Source organism: Geotrypetes seraphini, chromosome 1 (genome assembly GCF_902459505.1).
Source record: "Geotrypetes seraphini chromosome 1, aGeoSer1.1, whole genome shotgun sequence".
In the NCBI taxonomy this organism is placed as follows: domain Eukaryota; kingdom Metazoa; phylum Chordata; class Amphibia; order Gymnophiona; family Dermophiidae; genus Geotrypetes; species Geotrypetes seraphini.
Window position 1 is genome coordinate 351,532,515 of NC_047084.1, and position 22,423 is coordinate 351,554,937.

The window sequence follows — 22,423 nt, forward strand, 5'->3', positions numbered from 1 at the left end:
TTCACTGTCCGCACCGGGCTGCATGGAGAATATCTGCCTGCTGTTTCCGGATAACACCTGTTACGGTAAGGAACTGTGCTTTACAGCTCTTTTGATACAGTATCTATTCAGTTAGGATCATAGTGAGACAGGATAAGTTTTACTGCCTCAAATATCCACCAATAAAAACTGTGGGAAAGCTTTAAAAGGTGTGGAAAGCAGTACTTGTAAATATATTGTACTTCAAAGCCATCAACTTCCTGTTTAACTGGGGGAAGCCAGCAGACATCACATCTCCCTTGCACAGAGCAAACAGGTTGTATGCATATTCTGTTGGAAGTTTTATGTATGCTTCTTAGCCTTTGGTAGGGGACAGTCGCCTCAGGAGATTTCCAAGGGGCTTCTTTAGTTGTGAGTTTGTTCTAGTGTCTCAGTTCTGAAGAAAAGAGGTGTTAGAGATTGGGGTGCGCTTTGCTATTTTTGATAATTATATCAGCCTGTTCAGCAATGATAACGAGACGTTTAAAGCTAATAGAAATGATAAGCTAATACAAATTTGAGTTGAATTAAAAAAAAAAAGGTAGTCTGAAGAGAGGGGCTGGTTCTCACGTCTAGTAATCTGTACTATTGGGGTCTTTTACTAAGGTACGCTAGCCAATTTACCGCGTGCTAAATGCTAATGCGCCCATTATATTCTATGGATGTGTTAGCATCTTGCGCGCCTTAGTAAAAGACCTCCCTATATTTTGTTTGATTCTGATAGGTAAGGTTATACACATCTATTTGTTTTCTTCTGGTTGTAGTAGTTATCTTGTTAATTAAGATTATTAATTGTTAATTAAGATTGTTAATTAAGAAAATTAATAAATAAATTAAAACTGCTGCTTAGAGAAGTGGCAAAATATTTTTGGTTTTTTTAATTCTTTATTTGATTATTCGTTACAATCCATTGATAACAAATATTCATGAATATCCACAAAAGCTCCATATAGAGAACATTAAAACATATATACGGTAATTAATCAACCGTGATCTAGTCCACATTATCATGGTCGCCAGCATTTTAAATAGGAAATCAAATCTATCATCTAAGGACAAGCAAATAGTTTTTATATATTGTACATCATCCTCCAAAAATACAAATCAATACTAGAAATTAAACTTTCAGCAAAGGTTTCTCTTAAATAAAATCTTCTAACTGGACTGGATCATAAAACACATATTTATCACTTCCATATGATATAAGGCATTTGCATGGAAATTTCAAAAAGAAAGAAGCTCCAACTGCCAAAACCTTAGGCTTTAGCTGGAGGAATTGCTTCCTTTTAAACTGGGTTTGTCTAGAGACATCCAGAAAAATTATCTCCCGTTGGCCACAAAACAGGTCTTGCTTTTTCAAAAAATATAATTTTAAGAAATGGCAACATATTTTAAATGTATTTTGAGCAGAATGAGTCAAAATGGATCTGCATTTAAAAATAAAACCCTTTGTTCTTGCAAACTGTACACTCACTTTTTTCTTTGACTTTTGATATCTGCAAGACTGAAGTTACTCTATTCTCCCATTGTTTAAAATCTGGAGGTTGTATCAGTAATAGCTGGGCATCCCTCCTGCTGCCGGAGGTGTTGGGTTGTCTGGGGGGACCCCCAGCGGCGGTGGCAGGAGAGAGTGGGCATCCCTCCTGCTGATCTTTGATTCGGGGGGGGGGGGGTCTCTTTTTAAAAAAAATTTTCGGGGTGTATTCTGTGCATGTGTCGATCGCTATCACCAGCAACTCAGTAACCCTGTGCGAACCTCATTTGCAAGTGCGGTTTTTAGACAATGACTCATCTTTTTCAAATTGTTACATTAACAGCGGCAACAGCGGGCAGTCAGATTGTAGCGAGTAGGTTAGAGAATCTGGCTCCCAGTGTCTAAAGTTTCCGCTAGTAAGTGCTTAGCCAAGATGTAGGCTTAGTGGTTGTTGCATTGTTCTCCCAGTCATTTCAGTTCCTTGTAGATGAAACCCTTTTACCTAGCACCTCAGTTGGGATGTGGCATAATTCAATAAAGGATTGGTAGAAATGGCATTTGATTTAGTGCATTGCCCCCCTTTTAAGGTTTAACATTTCTATTGCTTTCACCAGTTTACGATCAAACTGATTCTTGTCTTCATTACCAGAGCTTCTTCCAGCCTCTGTTCAGCAAAAGCCACACCTGTGAAAGCAATTATGCACAGGAATCAATATGAGAGACAGGCCTGTTTGTCCTACCAAGCTGCCTCTGCTAGCCTTTTATTTGATATACAAGGGGCCAATGAAAACTTCTCAGCCCAATCAAGAAGAGAATGATGTAGAGCCACGAAACCTATGTTATTCCACACCTTTCTTGACACTTTTTGTTTCAATGATATGAAATGAAACGAAAAGTGTGAAGAATAGGGTGAAATAACTTGCAAGTTTCATGGAGCCACATCATTCTCTTCTTGGCTGGGCTGAGAACTTTTTTGCAGTCCTCGTACCAGGTACATTAGACAGCTTGTGAGCCCACCAGGACAGATGGGGAAAATGCTTGAAGCACCTGTATGTAAATGTAATGTAACACCGCTTTGAGTGTGGTCAGGGCAGGATTAATTCGTCAAGGACCCCTAGGCACACAAGTACACTGGGCCCCCTCCCCGCCCCACCCCACCATGCGCCCAGGCGGAAACAGGAAGCTGTGTCAGAGGGAAGCTTTGGGCAAGCAGCACCGCTTGCACAATTACAGTTCCCGTTGCCTTTCTTACCCGCGTTGCTTGCTTGTCTTACTTTCCGTCGATGGGGGGCATTGCTGATTGGGGGTGGGGCCTGCATTGCCGATTGGGGGGGGGCCTGCGTTGCCAATTGGGGGGGGGGGGCCCACGTTGCTGATCGGGGGGGGGGCCCGCTTTGCCGATCAATGCTGGAGGGGTCCATTGCCGTTTGGAAAAAACAATGTTGATGCCCTCCTTCATCGGGTCCTCCTAACCATTTTGGGCCCTAGGCACGTGCCTACTTGGCCTATTGGTTAATCCTGCCCTGAGTGTGGTTATATAACCACAAGAAGGTGGTATTCAAATACCAATACCAATCCCTATCCCTTAAATTAAAAAAATATTAATTTAAAAAATGATTTCCAGATCTCACAATGATTTGCAAAAGAGGGATCTGTGGTTTTAATTTTAGATGCCATTTATTGAGTACTGGTTATCTGTCATGTCAGCCAGGGTGAAAAAAAGGATCAATTTAATATAAGGCATAAACTAAAGGCATCCCTATGCAGAAAATTGTTAGAGATTGATATTCAAAGTGATAAAAGCAGCCGAGAGGCTCCTGGCTGGTTAAATCACTTGTTCAGGGTTATCCACTGATATTCCGTGACACTTAACTGGTTAGTGCTAACAAGGGGGAATTCATCAACAGGCGCTAACCGCATTAGCACGCACTAAACGCTAAAGATGCCCACAAGAATATAACAGAAGTTTTTAGCATGTGCTAACTTCTTTAATGCCCATTGATGAATTCCCCCCTGAATATTAGCCTTATGGGGGAAATTCTATTAATGGCACCTAAGTCAATTGAGAAACGCCTTTTAAAATAGCAAAAACATTACGTTAAAGCGTCTACCAGCACCTAAATAAAAGGCACCAGAATCATGCCCACGTAGATGCTTTATGGCACTTAACACAACTTTGGGTGTGACTAATGCTAGAAATGGATTTAAGTAGGCACAGTAAAGCGCCTACGTAGCTGTGATTCACAAAGATAGATGCCAAAAATATGGGGCTCGAAAACCTCTATACGGCGCCAACGCATGATTGACACATGAACGGTGGCCGCTGATATTGGCACTGTATAGAGAATCTGAGCCTCACTGCTAAAGTGAAAGCCAGCTATTTTGTAAGCAGTCTGGGGCAGGGTTGGCACTTATGCCAATAAGTTAATGCCAAGCTGGACTGCATAAAACAGCCCTATTTTTATGTAGTGTCACTTAAACAGGAATCGCCTTTGAAAGCTAATCAAAAAATGTATTTAGTTCAATAAAAAAGATATCTTATTTTCTTTGTTTTATATCTATACTGTATATTACTTTTAGAATCAGAGGTCCATTGTGTGGAGGTGGGAAGGAGTATTAGGATATGTAGCAGAGGGCCAAATGAAGGAGAACTAACATTGAAGGTTAAGCCAAGGCGAGGACTGGAGGGGCACAAGGTCGAGAGGGGCCATGTACAGGCCTGATAGGTCTGTGTGTAAATTCAGGCCTGGAATGACTAGATTTCTCAATGACCAGAGATACTTACCCTTTGGAGAATCATTTGGTTTTTATCTTTTGATTTCCTCAAATTACCAGGAAGTATAATTAATAATAAAAGTCAACTTTATTGATCTCTACGTTGTAAAAATTAATATTTTCTGGAACATAAAACCAGAAGTGATAACACAAGCAAACACAATATGATAAGATAAAAAGCAAATCGAAAAAGGCACATATCACTCTCTTCATTGTATAATGCTGACAATAGATTGCCAAAGAAAAATTTATATATATATATAAATATATATATATATATATATTTTTTTAATAAATTCTTTATTTTTTTTTTAAATCAAGTACATAGTGCAAACAGTTGAACAATCAAATAATATAACATATTGCACTTTATTCCAACAAATAATTTAAAGCTATTTAAATCCCCCTCCCGCCCTAACCCTCCCCCCTCTGCCCCTCCCAGATGTGTATAACAATCTTCCACGAATCAAATAAATACCCATTGCCCATTCATATATAAAGTCTGTATTTGTATAGTATAAAAATTAAGATATACATCCATTATGAAAAGAATATGGCCCTTTATTCTGTTTTCTTCATTTGTTCAGATTTGATAAAAAGGGGTTCTATGATTTTGATTTTTTTAAAATAATAAAGCCATATTACCACAGAAAATTAGTTAGTTTTTTCCATTGTTACAGTGTTTCAAATCTGCTGTATCCCTTTTTCTTGAAATGATACTGCTCGACGCTTCCAAAATTTTGCAGTAACTCAAGGAGCTGGTAGTAAAAGAAAAGCCTGATTTAAAGCTGATAATTCTTTAGAAAAAAAAAAATGATTATTGATAAATAATATTTATGTACATAATTGGTTTAGGGGGGATATTATTTTTATTATGAGGAATATTTGTAAGATTTCAAGTGTATTTGAAAGTTTAATTGATGTATGTTATTATTATACTTGATTTTAAGTTTTGAAATGAATAAAGTTAAAAAAAAAAAAAAATGAAGTGAATCACCCCAGCCTAATAAACGATGTTCCATCTGAAGAGGAGGATTAGGAATCTTTTTGCAAAATTTGTGAACTTCACCCCATACCCACTATATGTGGTTGAAAGTGGCTAATGTTTAGTTTCAGTACTGTGGGACTGAAAAGCAATTTCCCTTATCTGCAGTATTTATTTACTGGCATTTGGTTTTATATCCCGTCCTCCCCCAAAGAGCTTAGAACGGGTTACAGTTTTACAGTCATAGCTTTACAAGGCATCATCGCATAAGATTGCTCTTAGAACGCATGCTTATCTGGCATGGCGAAATGACTAAATAAAATTACAGAAATACAAAGTTAAACGTTATAAAAGGAAATGGTTTGAGCGATGCATAGGGCACCTTCTGCAAATTATAGCAAACATAACTAATGGCCCATGACTACACACTAACACAACAAAGAATCCAACAGAACAGGATCTGCAGTATAACAAGAAGCGAAGCCAAAAGCAAAAGGGAACTGCAGACAATGTACAAGATGCAGGCAATATTTATTAAAAAGGAATTGCAGTGATATTACAACCTTATTACCAACCTAGGGACCCAACACAGTCCATGTTTCGGACAACACTCCTTCCTCAGGGGTCCATGGTAAATAAGGGATAAGGCAAACTGCAATACAAATATTAATACTATTGCCTTCTTGAAACAAAATCTTGAAGCAAAAATATGTCAAAATGACGAGAAAAAATGACGATCGTATAAAATAACTACTAGCCGACTAAAAATCATACAAAATACAGCTATTTGTTTGATTTTTAATCTAAAAAACACGATCATATCAAAGTATATTATCAAAAGCTTCACTGGCTACTGTTTGAGGCTAGGGTGTTATTTAAATTTGGATGCATTTGTTTTAAAGTTTTATCACCGGCTTACCTTGTTTCTCATTTTTAGTTTTTTTTTTATTTCTAAGAAAAATATTCGTAGATCTGATTGGCTTTATTTTCCTTCAGCAAATGCATGTCATTACAAAAAAATTTTGGATAGGACCTTAGCATTCCAAGCAGGATTAATGAATTCATGTTTGAATCTTCTTGTTTCTCCATTTCTTACTTACTAGCAATTTCGAAAAGATCTTAATGCCCACTTATTTAAACAATATAATATACATTACTGATTTTCATATTATCAGGTAGTTATAATATACTTTTAATCTTTTTATCTATACTTATTTTAGTTTATATTGTGTGTGTGTGTGTGTGTGTGTGTGGGGGGGGTTATTCATTAGTTTTAATGCTTGTATTAGTTACTTAGAATTTTATTATGCATGATGTTATTATGATGTTGTATACTGAGTACCTATTGTGTAAACTGCTATGAACAGCTGGTTAGGTGGTATATAAAAATAAATTATTATTACTGTATTATTATTCTAAATAAGGCAATTAATCATCTCCTCTTTATGGGTCCCCCCCTCAGGTTACAAACGCTGAACGCCTCCTGAGACCATGTCTGTAATTACAACACAACCACAACTTTCTGTGGCAGCAGCACATAGCCACTGGCAGACTGGATTGTTCGACTGCTGTAGTGACTGTGGAGTGTGTAAGTATTGTGCATGCTGGTACGTGTATATATGCGTTCTAGATGCACTACATAGAAACATAGTAGATGACGGCAGATAAAGACTCGAATGGTCCATCCAGTCTGCCCAACCTGATTCAATTTAAATTTATTTAATTTTTTTCTTCTTTGCTATTTCTGGGCAAGAATCCAAAGCTCTACCCGGTACTGTGCTTGGGTTCCTACTGCCGAAATCTCCTGTGATAAAAATATGAGTTGGTAGGTATCTGTGGACACGGTGCTTGACAGTCTTTAAAAAAAAAAACAAAAATCATTTTATTCATTATAGAATGTCATGTATCTTCTTTGTAATTATATCTTAGGTGTGATAAACTGCTTATGTCATTTGTACTGTAATTTGTGCTAGAGCAGCTATATCCTGATTTAACAAAATCTTTTTTTTTAAACACAAGCACTGGATCCTAATCTATTTCTTATTTAGAAGTTCCTAGTAGTTCTGATAGCTATAGTGTAAAAAGTCAGTGGTGTGGATTGTTCAGTGCCTGACCTGCCATTAGATCAGGGGTGTCAAACTCATTCACTTAAGGAGCTGACATCTAAAACACAGGCTGTCGCGGGACAAATTTTTCATTAAGATACTTAGGGCTAGATTCACTAAGCAAACCGATCGGTTTGCGACCCGATTTCCCTCCGACCCAATTCACTAACCTCTGTCCCGATCCGCGCATGCAAATGAGGGGGAAAGGCATTCAAATGCAGGCAAGCAGTGATTCACTAAACAAAATGAGGGACACCGACTGGGCTGACCGATCCAAAAATAAGCGACTGCTGAGGACCAGTCGCTCAGGTCCTTTCCGACTGCCTTGCTTTCTGCCGCCTTGCTCTTTGCCCTGTTTTTCTGCTCCCTGCCCCGATCTCCTGCTCTCAGGTAACTGTGCCTCACAGCTGGTTTTATTAACTTCAACAAATCACCATAATCCTACAGATCGGATATAAAATGTGCCTCTTCTATACAAGATTTAGCTCACTTACAGGTCCCCCCCCTGCCCCCACACTGTTTTTAGCTTTCCATTTGCCTGGGACCAGGCAAGCCAGAACGCCATGACTTTCTGAATTAAATTTTTTTTTAAAAAGTTATTTCTACTGATGTAAAATTCCATCCATGTCCCGATCTCCTGCTCTCAGGTAACTGTACCTCACAGCTGCCCCATCTCCTGCTCTTGTCCCGAATCTCTCCTGCCGTCCCGACTCTCCTACCCTTCCCTGCAGTGCAAGCCTGTGGTTTTAACCCACGGGCTTAAAGCGGGTTAAAACCACGGGTTTGGGAAGAAAAAAAAAAAGAAAAAAAAAGAAATTTCCTGCTCTGCTGGGCACAGAGGGCCAGTGCATGCGCAGACCATCTAGCCTCTGCTACATTACTGATGATGTCATCAGCGACGTGGCACAGGGAAGGCCCTGGCAGGAGAAGGCTGCAAAGCAGCTGTTTAGAGTGCTGCCGATGCTGCTGTTTGGAGGGACGTATGTCAGTCTCGTGGTGGGAGGGTCGGCGTGATTCTGCTGCGCAGAGGGATGGGAAAGAGGGATGGAAAGATGCTGCTCAAGGGTTCTGCTGCATGGGGTGGAGGATGGGGGTGGGAGGGAGGGATAGAAGGATGCTGCAGAGTTAAGGCACACGAGGATGTGTGAGAGAGGAGGAAAGATGCTGCACATGTGGGGAAAGAAAGGAAAAAGGAAGAATTGGGGTGGAGGAGAGGAAGGGAGAGATGATCATTGTACATGAAAAAAATAAGACATCTCCCCAAAATAAGCCCTATTGCATTTTTTGGACCCAAAATTAATATAAGACACTCTTATTTTCGGAGAAACATGGTATTATTATAAAGAACAAAATGACAGCACATATATTAAGCATGAATTAATGAGAGAAAGCCAACATGATTTTAGTCAAGGGAAATCTTGCCTCACCAATCTACTTCATTTCTTTGAAGGGGTGAATAAACATGTGGATAAAGGTGAGCCGGTTGATATTGTGTAATTGAATTTTCAAAAGGTGTTTGACAAAGTATCTCATGAAAGACTTCTTTTTTCTTTTTGTTAAATCTTTGTTTTTAAAGCCAAAACAAAGTGCAACATATTATCATACAGTTAACAGAATTCATCAAATATTATTGTACATACTTTTCCCCCTCCCCCCTCCTTCCTGAGAGTTAAAACAGTCGTACAGATCAAAGGATAATACAAATGATTAGGGCATATAAAATTACAATCATATGACAAGTAAGTACATATTCCCCCCCTTCCTCCCACCCACCCACCCACCCATCCTGGATGTGTATAACTTTCTTTCAGAAATCAAGGGTAAGACTAATATTCACTCCTTGCAAAATTTTGTTAATGGGTCCCAAATTTCCCTGAACTTCTTCTAGTGTTCCATATGCATGGAATTCATATGTTCAAACCACATGTCAGTCCTTATAGTTAGGCTCCAAGATTCAGATTGGTGAGTCTAAGATCCTCTGGAAGCATTGACTGCAGACGGGCATACGCACATTGAATGATGTGTTATCAGACGGGAAGATGCTTGACTTTTCACGACTACAACAAGCATTTGGTATTTCAAAGTCTCAAGCATTTAAGTGGTTGCAGTTGAAGCAGGCCATTCAGAAGGGGTTCCCTGATTGGCACAATTTAAAAACTCAGTATAGCTTGCCAGGCTTGTGTTTCCAGACAGATTTTCTAGGGCATCAGGCAGCTAAGTGGTATAAATTAATATCTGTGCATCTGAATTAAAAACCTACAACTAGTCTAAAAGACATTTGGAGCATTGAGACAAAGCAGCAAATTTATTCTACTCGATGGCCACGAATTTGGACTTGGAGGATGAGATGCACATCATCAGCATCTATGAGACAAACTTGGTTATTTTTGTTATATAGAATTTTCTGGACCCAGACTACAAAAGGTAGATAGATCTAATAAATGCCATCTGGATATAGGGACATTGGATCATCTGCTCTTCTTTTGTCCCGATACCTAAAATTTGGCAATCCATTTGTAATCAAATTAATACGATACTGGAGGTCCCAATGGCATTGACATACGATGCGGTATTGTTTGGTACGTTATTAATGCCTAAGAGTCTGTTAACTCCTATTAGTAATAAATTATTTCTCATTATGACAGGAGTTGCCGTACAACTTATCATGAAGAATTGGAAAAACTGTGACCGGTTAAATTATTGCTTCTGGTGGGAAACTTTATGCTCATGAAAATCTTCTGAGGAAAGTAGAAAGTCATGGGATAGGAAGTAATGTCCTACTATGGATTAAGAACTGGTCGAAAGACAGAAAACAGAGTGGGTTTAAATAGTCAATATTCTCAATGGAGAAGGGTAAATAGTGGGGTTCCTCAGAGGTCTGTGCTGGGACCGCAGCTTTATAACATTTTTATCAATGATCTAGAGATGGGAATAACTAGTGAGATAATTAAATTTGCTGATGGTGGGCTCCAAAATGAAATGGAGGAGCTTCAAGAAGATACAGAAGAGGGAATCAGAGCTGTCTGGTCCATCGAGGAGCAATCAGGATGAGATGCACAGATTCTAAAATGATTTTCTGAAGGACCCTGTTGGAAAGCATGTCAGTTCCTCAGCCAAGGAACAGTGGAGACATCTCATTCGATGTCTTGCTGTGCTGAATGGAGGGAACAATATTGTGGGCACTTTGCATGGTCCGTTGAGGTAAAGAGGTCTATGACTGGATTCCCCGTCACTGGAATGGCGTTTAGAAAACTGCAGTGTCTAGGGACCACTTGTGAAGTTTAAGTTTGTGACTAAGTGAATTTGCTAATACAATTGATTGACCTGGGACGTGAATTGCTTGGAAGTCCACTTGGAGGGACAGAGCAAAGCACAGAGGTGAAATGCCTCCCTGCAGAGGAATAGGGATCCTGAACCTCCCTGCTTGTTGATGTAGAATATTGCTGGCTGGCTGTTTGTATGGATGGAAGGTTTACAAAGCACAGAACATGGTGCATAGTTGATGTGTAGATGTAGCTCTGCTGGGCCCCCGATGACACTGGGTCTTGAGGGGACCAAAATGTGCTCCCCAGCTTGTGTTGGAGGCAGTGTTGGTAAAGTGAGGCAGAGGAGGTTGGAACAGGTAAACTTCCTTGAGAGGAGAGGGGATCTACCACTGATGAGACTCTGACTGAGTGTGGTAGTGGAATGTGACCAGAGTGATTGTGTTTGCCACTTCAAGGGCCACATGTAGGAGTGAGTGGTGCAGTGGTTAGAGCTACAGCAGGGGTCTCAAAGTCCCTCAAGGGCCGCAATCCAGTCGGGTTTTCAGGATTTCCTCAATGAATATGCTTTCAATGCATATTCATTGGGGAAATCCTGAAAACCCGACTGGATTGGAGCCCTCAAGGAGGGACTTTGAGATCTCTGAGCTACAGCCTCAGCACCCTGAGGTTGTGGGTTCAAATCCTGCACTGCTCCTTGTGACCCTGGGCAAGTCACTTTATCCCCATTGCCTATTAGATAGAGTGGGAGCCCACCAGGACAATTAGGGAAAATGCTTGAGTACCTGAATAATTTGTAATCCGCACAGAATTGTAGGATATGCAGAATATACTGTAAATTATTAAAATAAAATAATAAAAATAGATGAGGCCATGTGACCTAGCAAGTGCAAGATAAGGTGTGCAGGTAGATGTGGAGAACTGCTGAGGCAGATAGGTAGATGCTGCAATGGCGATTATGTGAGCACAATCAGGTAAGGAAAAAAAAAAGTGGTGAATCCTGTGCAGATGCACTGCTACCACTGCAGGGTCCTTCATGAACACATGTGGTGCCAAAGAGAGGTCAAAGGGTAGCACTTTGTACTGGAAGTAGTGGCTAAGGAACTTGAAGCAAAGCAAGTGCCTGTAGGAGGGATGAAAGGGTATGTGAACATAGGCATCCCTGAAATGTAAAGCGGACACTCTTCATTGGGTCTCAGAAAAGGGAGGATGGCTGGGAATAAAAACATCTTGAAGTAAGCATTGAGAGAACAGAAATCCAGAATAAGGAGGCCCTGTTATCATTTTTATTCCCTTTTGGAATAACAGAACATAAGAATAATGGGTCAGACCAATGGTCCATTAAGCCCAGTAGCCCGTTCTCACAGTGGCCAATCCAGGTCACTTGTACCTGGCCAAAATCCAAGGAAGAAATTTGAATAGAAGTCTATATTGTGCTGATGTTCGGGTACCTTCTCAACTGCGTCATTCTGAATGAGAAGAGACAGTTCTGCTGCCAGAAGCGGAATATGGTGATGCAAGGTATTAGTTGGATCTCTGGATTTAGGAATTATGGCTTTTATAAGGCCTACCTTTACATGAAGTCTGAGGCGTGCCAGTGAGGGAGAGGACTGTGAGGCCAAAACTGGGCCTGCAGGAGCCTTCCCTGCTGCCCATTGATAGCTTAATACTTCTGTCCTCAAGACGATATCATGGCCAATACTCCTGATCTGCTGAACAGAGACATTCAAGGTCCATGTTTTACCTTGTGTTTTAAGGTGAGGTGAAAAAGGGGTTCCTGTTGAAGGAATGAACGTCTATATTGTTTGGTATAACAGTAATTTCAGAAAAAAAGAGAATGAGTGAGATATAATTGAATATTGACTTCCTAATATGCCCTTGTTCAACAACGTACTTGAGAGGACTCTAGTCTGAACATTATGTTAAACAAATAATAATGTGTAACAGCTATAGCACTCAAAAGATCTGAAACATGGGAAAAATGAGGCAGATAAAGACCAGACCATATTATACAGTATATGGTCTATCAGGTTTGGGAAACTTACCATTTGCCATCAGCAGCTTCTTACTAGATGAGGGAAAAGGACTACAAGGTCAAGGTTGGGCCCGCAGGAGCCTTCCCAGTACTTTAGAGGCAAGATGAGGAATCAGCAGGTCTCCAGTGTGGGCACCTTGCTGTCTGGTGGAGAAGGGCTGTAGCAATCAGTGATTTAGGATGGCTGACAACCCCCCCCCCCCCCCGGCAGAGATTATGAGGCTTCTATTTTGAACCTGTTTTACAGGCCGTCAGAGTACATCAGTTCACCGCCCCCCAGGAGTGCCAAAACAGGGCCCTGTGGGGAGAGGCCTTGCCTTCTGTTGATGACAGAGGTCCAGTGGAGCAGGGGGAGGGCTGCGAGGCTAGAACCAGGTCAGCAGGAGACTATCTTCATTGTCTGGCAGCTGGATTAAGAGAATCGAGAGCAACCCTCATACGTCGGCAAAGTGCTAACCAGCAGTGAAGGGGTGTTTCTGTCGGGGGCCTCCGCATGTTTTATGCTGTAGGACACTCAGACGGTACCTGCCACTTTCAATGGAATTTGTCGCCAGCGAGCAACGGTTTGCTTCCCCCAATGGTGCCCAAACAGGGCCCTGGGAGAAGAAAAGTCTGAAGCAGCTGTGGGAGGTTTATTTGATGACAAGTCATCAGGAAAGGCTGCCATGCTGTGCTTTGGGCCACTGGTTCGCAGATGTATGAAATTCGCTGGGTCCTAGAGCCCCCTGGATTTGCTGGTTAAATATTAAGTAAAAAAAACATGTCCCATGGCAGTGACTTCAGAAGGAGCCACTTAATTGAAGAAAACTAACCTAGGGCTGAAATATGACTGACATTTTTTTTTATAAAGTAAATTGAAGATAATTAGAAATAAGAGATTAATTCAGTTTGGATTTTTTTTTTTTTTTTTAGATACTGAAACACAAATGTTTTGTGTGTGAGGGGAGAGCCTGTTAGGCCCGGCTAAGAAAAAAAACAGACAGACAAGGGGAGGAACTTTGGAAGGTGGAAGTCCCTGCACATGCCTAGTAATTAACACCAACCCTAACTAAAACCAACCCAGGTCCCAAGTACCTAGCTAGATCCAAAGTATATTACTGTAGCTAGGGGAGAGCACAGGATCAGTCTAAGGACTTCACCATCAAATGTGGCTGCCTATCCCTCTCTTGTCTCCGGAAAAAAGGTATAACTGTAATGGGGCTTCAAGTGTCCCTCGCCATGAGGCCTTGTAAGCCAACATGATGGCTATCTTGGTGGTTTTTTTGCTACCGTCTTGAACATCTGGGTTTGCCTCATGCACAGTCCAGTCTAATCAGTTTAATAAATAATAGTCAAAGGGCTCTTTTTTGCCTCAGTATTATTATTCTTTTTTAATCCTTTCTTATCATGGTATCAGGTTCTGGTTTTCCTTGATGCTGGCAGCAGATGTTTTAGCAAAACTTCATGGCAGCCCTTCAGTAAATTAAGACCTTTGCTTTCTCTCCTCATGCTCAGGTGTGTGTGGGACTTTCTGTTTCCTGTGCCTGGGATGTCAAGTTGCCAATAACATGGACGAGTGCTGTCTATGTGGAACCAGTGTGGCCATGAGGACTCTCTACAGAACTCGATACCACATTCAAGTGAGTTCCTTCATAGTCATTTCCCGTTTTGAAGGAGTAAATGTATCCTGCTATCTCATGAGCTTCTCTGCTCTGCAACACTAGGGTTACCAGACATCTGGATTTTCCCGGACGTATCCACAGATGGCTTTTCAAAACCTAGCACTTTGTCTGGGTTTTGAAAAGCTTCTGAAGTTGGGATGGCATCCGTGAATGCACAGGTGCAACATGGTGATATCACACGCATGCGTGCGACGGTCATGTCAAATCCGTGCATGTGTGGATGCTGTCCTGATAGATGAACAGGTTAAGGGGTTGGGGGCAGGAAGAAGGCAGAACTGGGTAGGCCTGGGGGGCGTGACCAAAGGAAGGAACCTTGCTACTGAGGAAAGCAAATTCTGAAAAGTAAAATACAATCTGCAAGTGGAAACTGAAACTGGTCTTTTTAATTCAGAGTTGAGTAAGATATCTTGTTAACAAAGTGGGAGACTTGTAGGGTTACCAGACATATGGGAAAACCCGGACATGTCCTCTTTTTATTTTTTTTCACTTTTTTTTAATTAATTTTCAAATTTACATACCACAAAAAAATTGGAGATTTAACAGAAATTACAGAAATATCTTGAACAGCAGCTTACAATCCAAAAGAAAAACACATTTATTATTTATGTCCACAATTAAAGTAATTATGATCCAAGATTAGGAAAGAAAAAGAAATCTCAATAATACAAGGACTCAACTTTGAAAGGACGCGTCAAGACCTCCCTCCCAGCCAAACAGCGAACGTATAGGATTTACATTATAACATTAATTCCATCCCTAGCAAATAAAAATTCCTCAAATTGCCTAGGTTCAAAGAATTGATTCCGTTTACCCTCCAAAACTATATAGCAATTACAAGGAAATCTCAACACAAAATTAGCAGATATTGCCTGAGCCCGAGCCCAAAGGGCCAGGAAGGCTTTACGCCTTTTCTGTGTATCCCATGCTAAATGAGGAAAAGCTCTTATTTTAGATCCTAGAAACTGTGAGTCCAAATTCCTAAAGGAAAGCTTTAACACATTTATGCGGTTTAGTTCAAACACAAAAGTCACCATTAATGTAGTTCTACTGACCTCTGGAGAGGACTCCAAAAAGGCCTTAAGTCCCAGGAGGTTTTTTTTAATCAGCTGTAGTCTCCAGATTAGCTGATGTACTCCGCATCTGGAGATATTGTGCACGGGTAATAGGCGGAAGTGCCTCTCATGGCATCTTCAAATGCTCCACAAGATATTTCTTGAACATTTCTACAGCTGGAATCGGCAGAGACTTGGGACAATTCAGAAATCGTACATTGAGACCTTGACTGATTCTCAAGGTATTCTAATCGTCTTGCAATATAATTTCTTTTTTTAATCATCAAGGCTTCACTAGACTCCACTGCCTGGACTCTAGACCTTAATGAGTCTACTTCTTGGCCCTGCTGATTGGTAACCTGCATTTGAGTCAAGACAACATGTCTTTTTTAGAGGACTGTCTGGATAACCCAGATGTTTGTTTTTTTTAAGTGGAGGAGTCTGTCTGGGCTTAGTTGATTCTCCTGACTCCCCCACCTGCCTCCGCCTCAGCCGTTGCATTGAATCTTCAGGCAGCAATCGGTAGTGGCAACAAGATGAGCTTGCTGCCGTCAGCCTGTCCCAGAAGGCGCTTCTCTGCAGCGACTTCCTATTGCTGCGTAGGCAGAACTTGCAGAAAGGCAGCTTCCAGGGCAGGCAAGGCAGAAGGCTCACTCATTGCTACTGCCGCCAGTTGCCCAAAGATTCAATAAGGCAACCAGGGAGGACGTAGATGGGAGAGTCGAGAGGTGGAGAAAGAGGTCATTTGGATCCCACTGGGGGGAGGGGGGAAGGAAAGACACACATAGACAGAAGCACCTGTGGAAGGGGTTTGAAAGAGAGAAGCACCCATGGCTAGGGGGTAGGGAGAGATTCTACCACGGGGAGCTTTTGGAGAATAAGATTGGAGAAAGGCAGATGCTGGGATAAGGGGAGATTGAGAAAGACAAGAGGATCCAGGGAGGGGGAGATGAAGTTCCATGGGGAAAGGGCAAAGGAGAAAAGAGAGAGTTAGATCCTAGGGTGGGAGTACAAGAGAAAGGGTAAAGAAAGCAGAGAAGCTGGATGGGGGTGGAATATGGGGACAGGGAATAAAAAATGATCTTAGAGGCAAGGGAAGGAGAGATAGGGATAGAGCTGGGACTGAAAGGTTGATGAGATGCAGTGGAGCATAGATGAGGGCTAAAAGGGTACATAGGATGGGAAGGGGCAAGGCTTGGACTGATGGGAGGCAGGGGCAGGGCATGAGTGAGGCTGGAGGAAGGGTCATGTGTCTCTTTTTTGTCTTCCCAAATATGTTAACTCTATTTAGAAAACAAAAAATTGTGGCGAGTCGATGTCCAAGGTGATGGCTTTATTAAAACAAACACGTAATCCACATAAGTACATCTAGGGCCGGAACCTCTAGAAACATATGGACCCTACATGATCTGTTTTTACATAGGAAACCTTGCTTTAATCCACAAGGTTACTTTTAGGACCACTAGGGACCACTGAAGACAATTGTGTCGAAACATGGACCATGTAGGGTTCATATGACTCTGCTCTCTCTTAGAGCCCCTGCTTCTACAGCCACCGGGGATCGCCGACGCAGCCGGATTTTGAGTCGGATTTTTTTCTTCAGCCCTTGAGGGCCACCGAAAGCCTCCCCCCCCAGCAACTTCCTAGGCAGAGGAAGGAGGAAGTTTCTGCCATCTTGTCCCTCCTTCCTCCGCCGTTCAAGCAGGAGGACTCTGCTCTCTCTTAGAGCCCCTGCTTCTCCAGCCACCGGGGATCGCCGACGCAGCCCGACTTTTGAGTCGGATTTTTTTCTTCAGCCCTTGAGGGCCACCGAAAGCCTCCCCCCCCCAGCGACTTCCTAGGCAGAGGAAGGAGGAAGTTTCTGCCATCTTGTCCCTCCTTCCTCTGCCCGACGCCGTTCAAGCAGGAGGACTCTGCTCTCTCTTAGAGCCCCTGCTTCCTCCACTCACCGGGGATCGCTGAAAGCCTCCTGCCAGTGCAGGTTGCTTACCTGACTGCCTCTGCCCAACTTTTACTGGGTGTTGTGACCCAGTTCTGCCCCCCCCCCCCCCCCCAAATCACTGAAACCATGCGGATCTCACCCAGAGAAAGGCTACTGGCCGGTTTTCAACTCAGCTCTCCCACAGCTCTCTTCTTTTGCTCCTGCATTGAACCTTTCAGTCACTCTCCAGCCGCTAACCAACAACATGTCACCCCCCCACTACCAAACTCCTATGCACACTATTACTTCTCTCCCTACTCACAACAAACTGGAGAACAGCAGGCCACCACTTTTCACCAATACCAATAGTGACAACAACATACAGGCAGACACAATCACCCAAGAAACTTCACCAGACAAGGAACCTAATAGAATGCACAACAGCCTCACAAGAAAGCATCCCACCCACATGGGGACGAAAACCACCCCCTAACACAAAGAAGTTGGGTCACAAACTCCCCCATACACCCAAGAACACATACACCCAAGAACCTCCTTCACCCACAGATTAGCCCCAGCTACCACAAACATCTTTTCTCAATCCCCTGTGCATACATGAACATAAGATCAATCAGCCCAAAGGCAGACCTAATAAAAGACTGGATAGTTAATGAACAACTAGGCTGCCTTTTCCTATCCGAAACCTGGCTATCCTCCTACTCGGACCCAAGCATTACAGAATTTTGCCCCAAGGGATACAAACTTGAATTAGTCTGATGAGAAAAAAAGCGAGGGGGCGGTTTGGCCATCCTAGTAAAAAAACAACCTTACCATCACTGTCCTAGACAAACACTCCTCCGCACAATCAGACCTGCTAGCCGTCCAACTTTCCAGTAACTCACTCAAAGACACCCTTACCTGCATCCTCTGCTACAAAGCTCCAGGAAAATGGAACACCACAAAACACGATCTTGAAGATTTCATCTTCCGGAACTCATTAACCTCAACACACAACCTGCTCCTCGGAGATATAAATCTCCACCTAGAAGACACCTCCTCCAAACAAGTTTCTGGCATAATTTCATACCTCAACGCACTCTCTTACCAAATTCTACATCCTCAACCCACACATGAAAAAGGCCACCAACTTGATATTGCAGCCTACATGTCACAACACCCCCACACACCGAACATTCATATCTCCAATGGGGCCTGGCATCCTTCCCTCTGGTCTGACCACTTCAAATTCACCTTCAACATCAACTGGACTCAAAGCACAAACAAGCACGAAACCCACAAAACCTCCTTCAAAACCTGACCAAAAATCGACCCTTCTACATTCTGGACCACAGTAGACCCATCAATCGTCTCCATAGACCACGATGTATTCATTCACCAGTGGCGCTCTCTGAGCGAAACAATCCTGAATGGTCTAGCCCCAGAAAAGACAAAACACAAACTCTGCAGATCTTCAGACAAATGGTTCGACACAGAACTTCTTCAACTAAAGAGACACTGCAGACAACTCGAAAGAGCATGGCAAAAAAAGAACCAAGAACCAACCAAAGTAGCTTGGAGAAACCTAATAAAACAATACAAGATCAAACTTAAGGAAAAACGAAGAGCTTATTACTCCAAACTAACAGGCACAGAATCCTTAGACACAAAGAAACTCTTCCAACTTGTGAAGAACCTCACCGACACTCAACCATTCCTAACCACTCAAGGAATCCACCCTCCAACGGCCACCCAACTAGCGGACCATTTCAAGAATAAGATCGCCAATATTAGAGCCTCCTTCAACAACTCACTGTCCCTCCTAGACGAGATCATAATAAACCCTACAACAGATGAAGCCACTGCAGCTGACAGGCACTGGTCCAACTTTACAAAGGTGCAATGGCTGGACATGAACCGACTCTACAGAAAATACAGTCGAGCGTCATGCGACCTGAACAACTGCCAGTCATATCTACTGACAAACACATCCCCCAAATTTAGAGCTTGCCTCTTGCAATGGATCCAAACAACTCTCACAGAAGGCCAATTCCCACAAGACCTAGGGGAAATCATAATCACCCCAATACTGAAAGATCCCAAAGGACCAATAGACACCCCCTCCAACTACAGACCCATCGCCTCAATTCCATTATATGTTAAACTAATAGAAGGTCTGGTTGCCAAATACCTCACCAACTACCTTGAAGACCACAACCTACTCCACCCAACTCAATCGGGGTTCAGATCTAACCATAGCACCAAGACACTGCTAGCTTCCCTTCTAGATATAGCCAGACAGCACCTTAGCAAAGGAAAAAGGATGCTAATAATTCAACTCAACCTCTCTGCCGCATTCGACCTGGTCGACCACACCATACTTCTTCAGATATTAGAAGCAATAGGGATCTCAGGCGAAGTATACAACTGGTTTCAAGGATTCCTTAAAACAAGAACATACAGAGTAAAAACAAACGATCTTATATCGGAGCCTTGGACCAACCCCTGCGGAGTACCCCAAGGTTCCCCACTGTTCCCCACCCATGCTCTTCAATCTTTACATTTCCTCCCTCGGTACACTGTTAGACAAACTCAAAGTAACTTCATTCAGCTATGCAGACGATATCACCATACTCCTCCCCTTTGACACACAAGACCCCACCAAATCAGGCATCCTGGAAAAAACTCTAGAAGCAGTGGAAAAATGGATGACAGAACATAAACTGAAGCTCAACCCAGATAAAACTAAATTTCTACTGCTTGAAAAGGACAAAACCCCTTCTATAACAGAGCTAGAAATAAAAAACACCAAATATCCCCTACAACCCACTCTCAAACTCCTTGGAGTAACAGTAGACAGAGGATGCACTCTTCAGGTGCAAATCAACAAAATCACACAAAAAGCTTTTTTCACCATGCGCAACCTTCGCAAAATCAGAAAATTCTTTGAAAAAGAACAATTCAGACTCATAGTTCAATACCTAGTCCTAAGTCTATTGGATTACTGCAATATCCTCTACCTTTCTTGTCCTACCTACCTAATAAAACAACTACAGACTGTGCAGAACACTGCCCTCAGAATGATCTATTCCCTTGGAAAATTTGACCACATCACCAACGCCTTCCTAGACTCACACTGGCTTCCAATACAAGCCCGCATCCAATTCAAACTATACTGTATGTTATTCAAAACCTTAAACGGAACGGCACCCACCCACCTAAACAACCGTCTAAACAGGAACCTCTCAACCAGACAGAGGAGAACCCAATCCCCTTTCTCCTTCCCCCCTTTTAAAGGAACTAAACGCAAAAAGATGTATGACAACTTACTTGCAACACATGCAGCTAAATTGGACCCCTCCATCACCAACCTACTGACAGCATCAACTGACCTCAAGGCTTTCCGCAAAGAAATCAAGACCCTACTATTCAAGAAATTCACCCAAATGTCCTAATCCCTTCCTTTCCCCCTCTCTCCCCCTCTTAGAACCCACTCATCAAAATTGCTTTAGACCTGACGCCTTAATTGTAATTTGTATTTCTCTTCCTGAAAATGTCCAGTTATCGTTCTGATGTAATCCGCTTAGAACTGAAAGGTACAGGCGGAATATAAGCCAGTAATGTAATGTAATGTAATATGTTTCTAGAGGTTCCGGTCCTAGATGTACTTATGTGGATTATGTATTTGTTTTAACAAAAGCCATCACCTTGGACATCAACTCTCCACAATTTTTTTGTTTTCTTGTGTGTTTTTTTGTGGAGTGAACAGGGTCAATTTCTTTTGTTGTTTCAAGAACCCTATTTTAGAGACATCTCTCTGTTTCTAAGTCTCCCCAAATCTGATACAACAAATTGTTACTCTTATAGTTCCAAAACTACAGACGAGGTAATGAATCAATTCCATTCATGGACAGCAAAAATACAAAGGGCAGGAGTTTTTGAGTGACAGGCAGGTTTTTAAGAACAGTAAAATATGCTCAATAAATTTTTCTCAGTTATTGATAACAATTGCTGATGTCTTCTTATTTAAACTAAATTTGCTATTTGCAGCTTGGGAGCATTAAGGAAAAAGAGTTTTTGATAGTAATGCATATGTAAAGATAAGCACTTTGTCGTTTTAGGTTTGTTCTCCTTTCTCCATCCTGGAGCCTCTCAGAGTTAAAAACAATCCTGCACACACACTAATCAAGTGCAGGCATTTTTCCTAATGCTGCAGGCCATCGCCTCCTAGTGTGCCTTCACTCGTATGTTGGATTGAATAAATACCTGCATCAAGAACATCCTTTCCATAGTACTGATTTTATTCTTTGCCAGAGTACCCACAGCCCTGAACGAGGGGCCGCTGAAAAGTGCCCAGCCCAACCAAAAAAGAAAATGATGTGGAGCTATGAAATTTACAAGTTATTCCACACTTGAAATGAAATGAACTGAAAAGTGTCAACAGCTTGCTCCAATCATTCTCTTTCTTGGTTGGACTGAGAACTTTTCAGTGGTCCCTCATAAATATGAACTTGTTATTTATTCTTACACAGTTTCCTTCCACTGTGGAAACACTGACCTCTCTCTCTCCTCCCCCCCTTCCAACAGGGCTCCATCTGCAAAGACTTCATGAGCAGTATGTGTTGCCTCTTGTGTTCAGTATGCCAACTCAAAAGGGATATCAACCGAAGAAAAGAACAAGGCATCTTTTAGACAAGTGCTGGTCAAGAAAGATTACACTCAGAATTTTGAATCACTGTAAAACAAATTGTATTAATGACAAAAAAGTGTGAAATTCTGTGAATGACTGGAACAATAAAGGACAGGTCTGAAATGTAAATGCTGAAAGTTCCTTTTCCTGTCAGGGCCCCGATATGTTAAGGATTCCCCCCTCCCCCCATTTAGAGGGTCATTTTATAACTGCATTTTGGTTTGGAGGTGATGAAGGTGTTTGCGTACCTGCAGAACTAATGCCTAGATTGTGGGTGCTGACAGTTATACCTGCTGAGAAGTGAGTGTAAATTTCAGTGCAGAACTACAAATACATGTGCATAATTCATAAAATATGCAAATTATTTGCAACTGCCCACACGCCACCCAAATTTCATATCAGAGCACATCTATCCTGCAAAGATGTGTCGACTACACTGTGTACAAC

The 22,423-nt window shown here is 41.9% G+C and overlaps 1 protein-coding gene across 1 annotated transcript; it reads left to right on the forward strand.

Moving 5' to 3' along the window:
* Nucleotides 1-247: 247 nt before the first annotated feature.
* PLAC8 (placenta associated 8) lies at nt 248-22,276 on the forward strand. The gene is made up of 4 exons (XM_033963931.1): nt 248-295; nt 6,715-6,840; nt 14,150-14,274; nt 21,874-22,276. Exons 2-4 carry the CDS (start codon nt 6,744-6,746, stop codon nt 21,976-21,978), a joined length of 327 nt encoding a protein of 108 aa, XP_033819822.1. The 5' UTR covers nt 248-295; nt 6,715-6,743; the 3' UTR covers nt 21,979-22,276.
* The last annotated feature ends 147 nt before the right edge of the window (nt 22,277-22,423 follow it).

Bases quoted from the DNA above. Each gene is read 5' to 3' on its own strand.
- PLAC8 (XM_033963931.1), top strand. From the start codon at position 6,744: ATGTCTGTAATTACAACACAACCACAACTTTCTGTGGCAGCAGCACAT. The intron at 6,841-14,149 runs GTAAGTATTGTG...CCTCATGCTCAG, and splicing joins CTGTAGTGACTGTGGAGTGT to GTGTGTGTGGGACTTTCTGT. The intron at 14,275-21,873 runs GTGAGTTCCTTC...CCCTTCCAACAG, and splicing joins GAACTCGATACCACATTCAA to GGCTCCATCTGCAAAGACTT.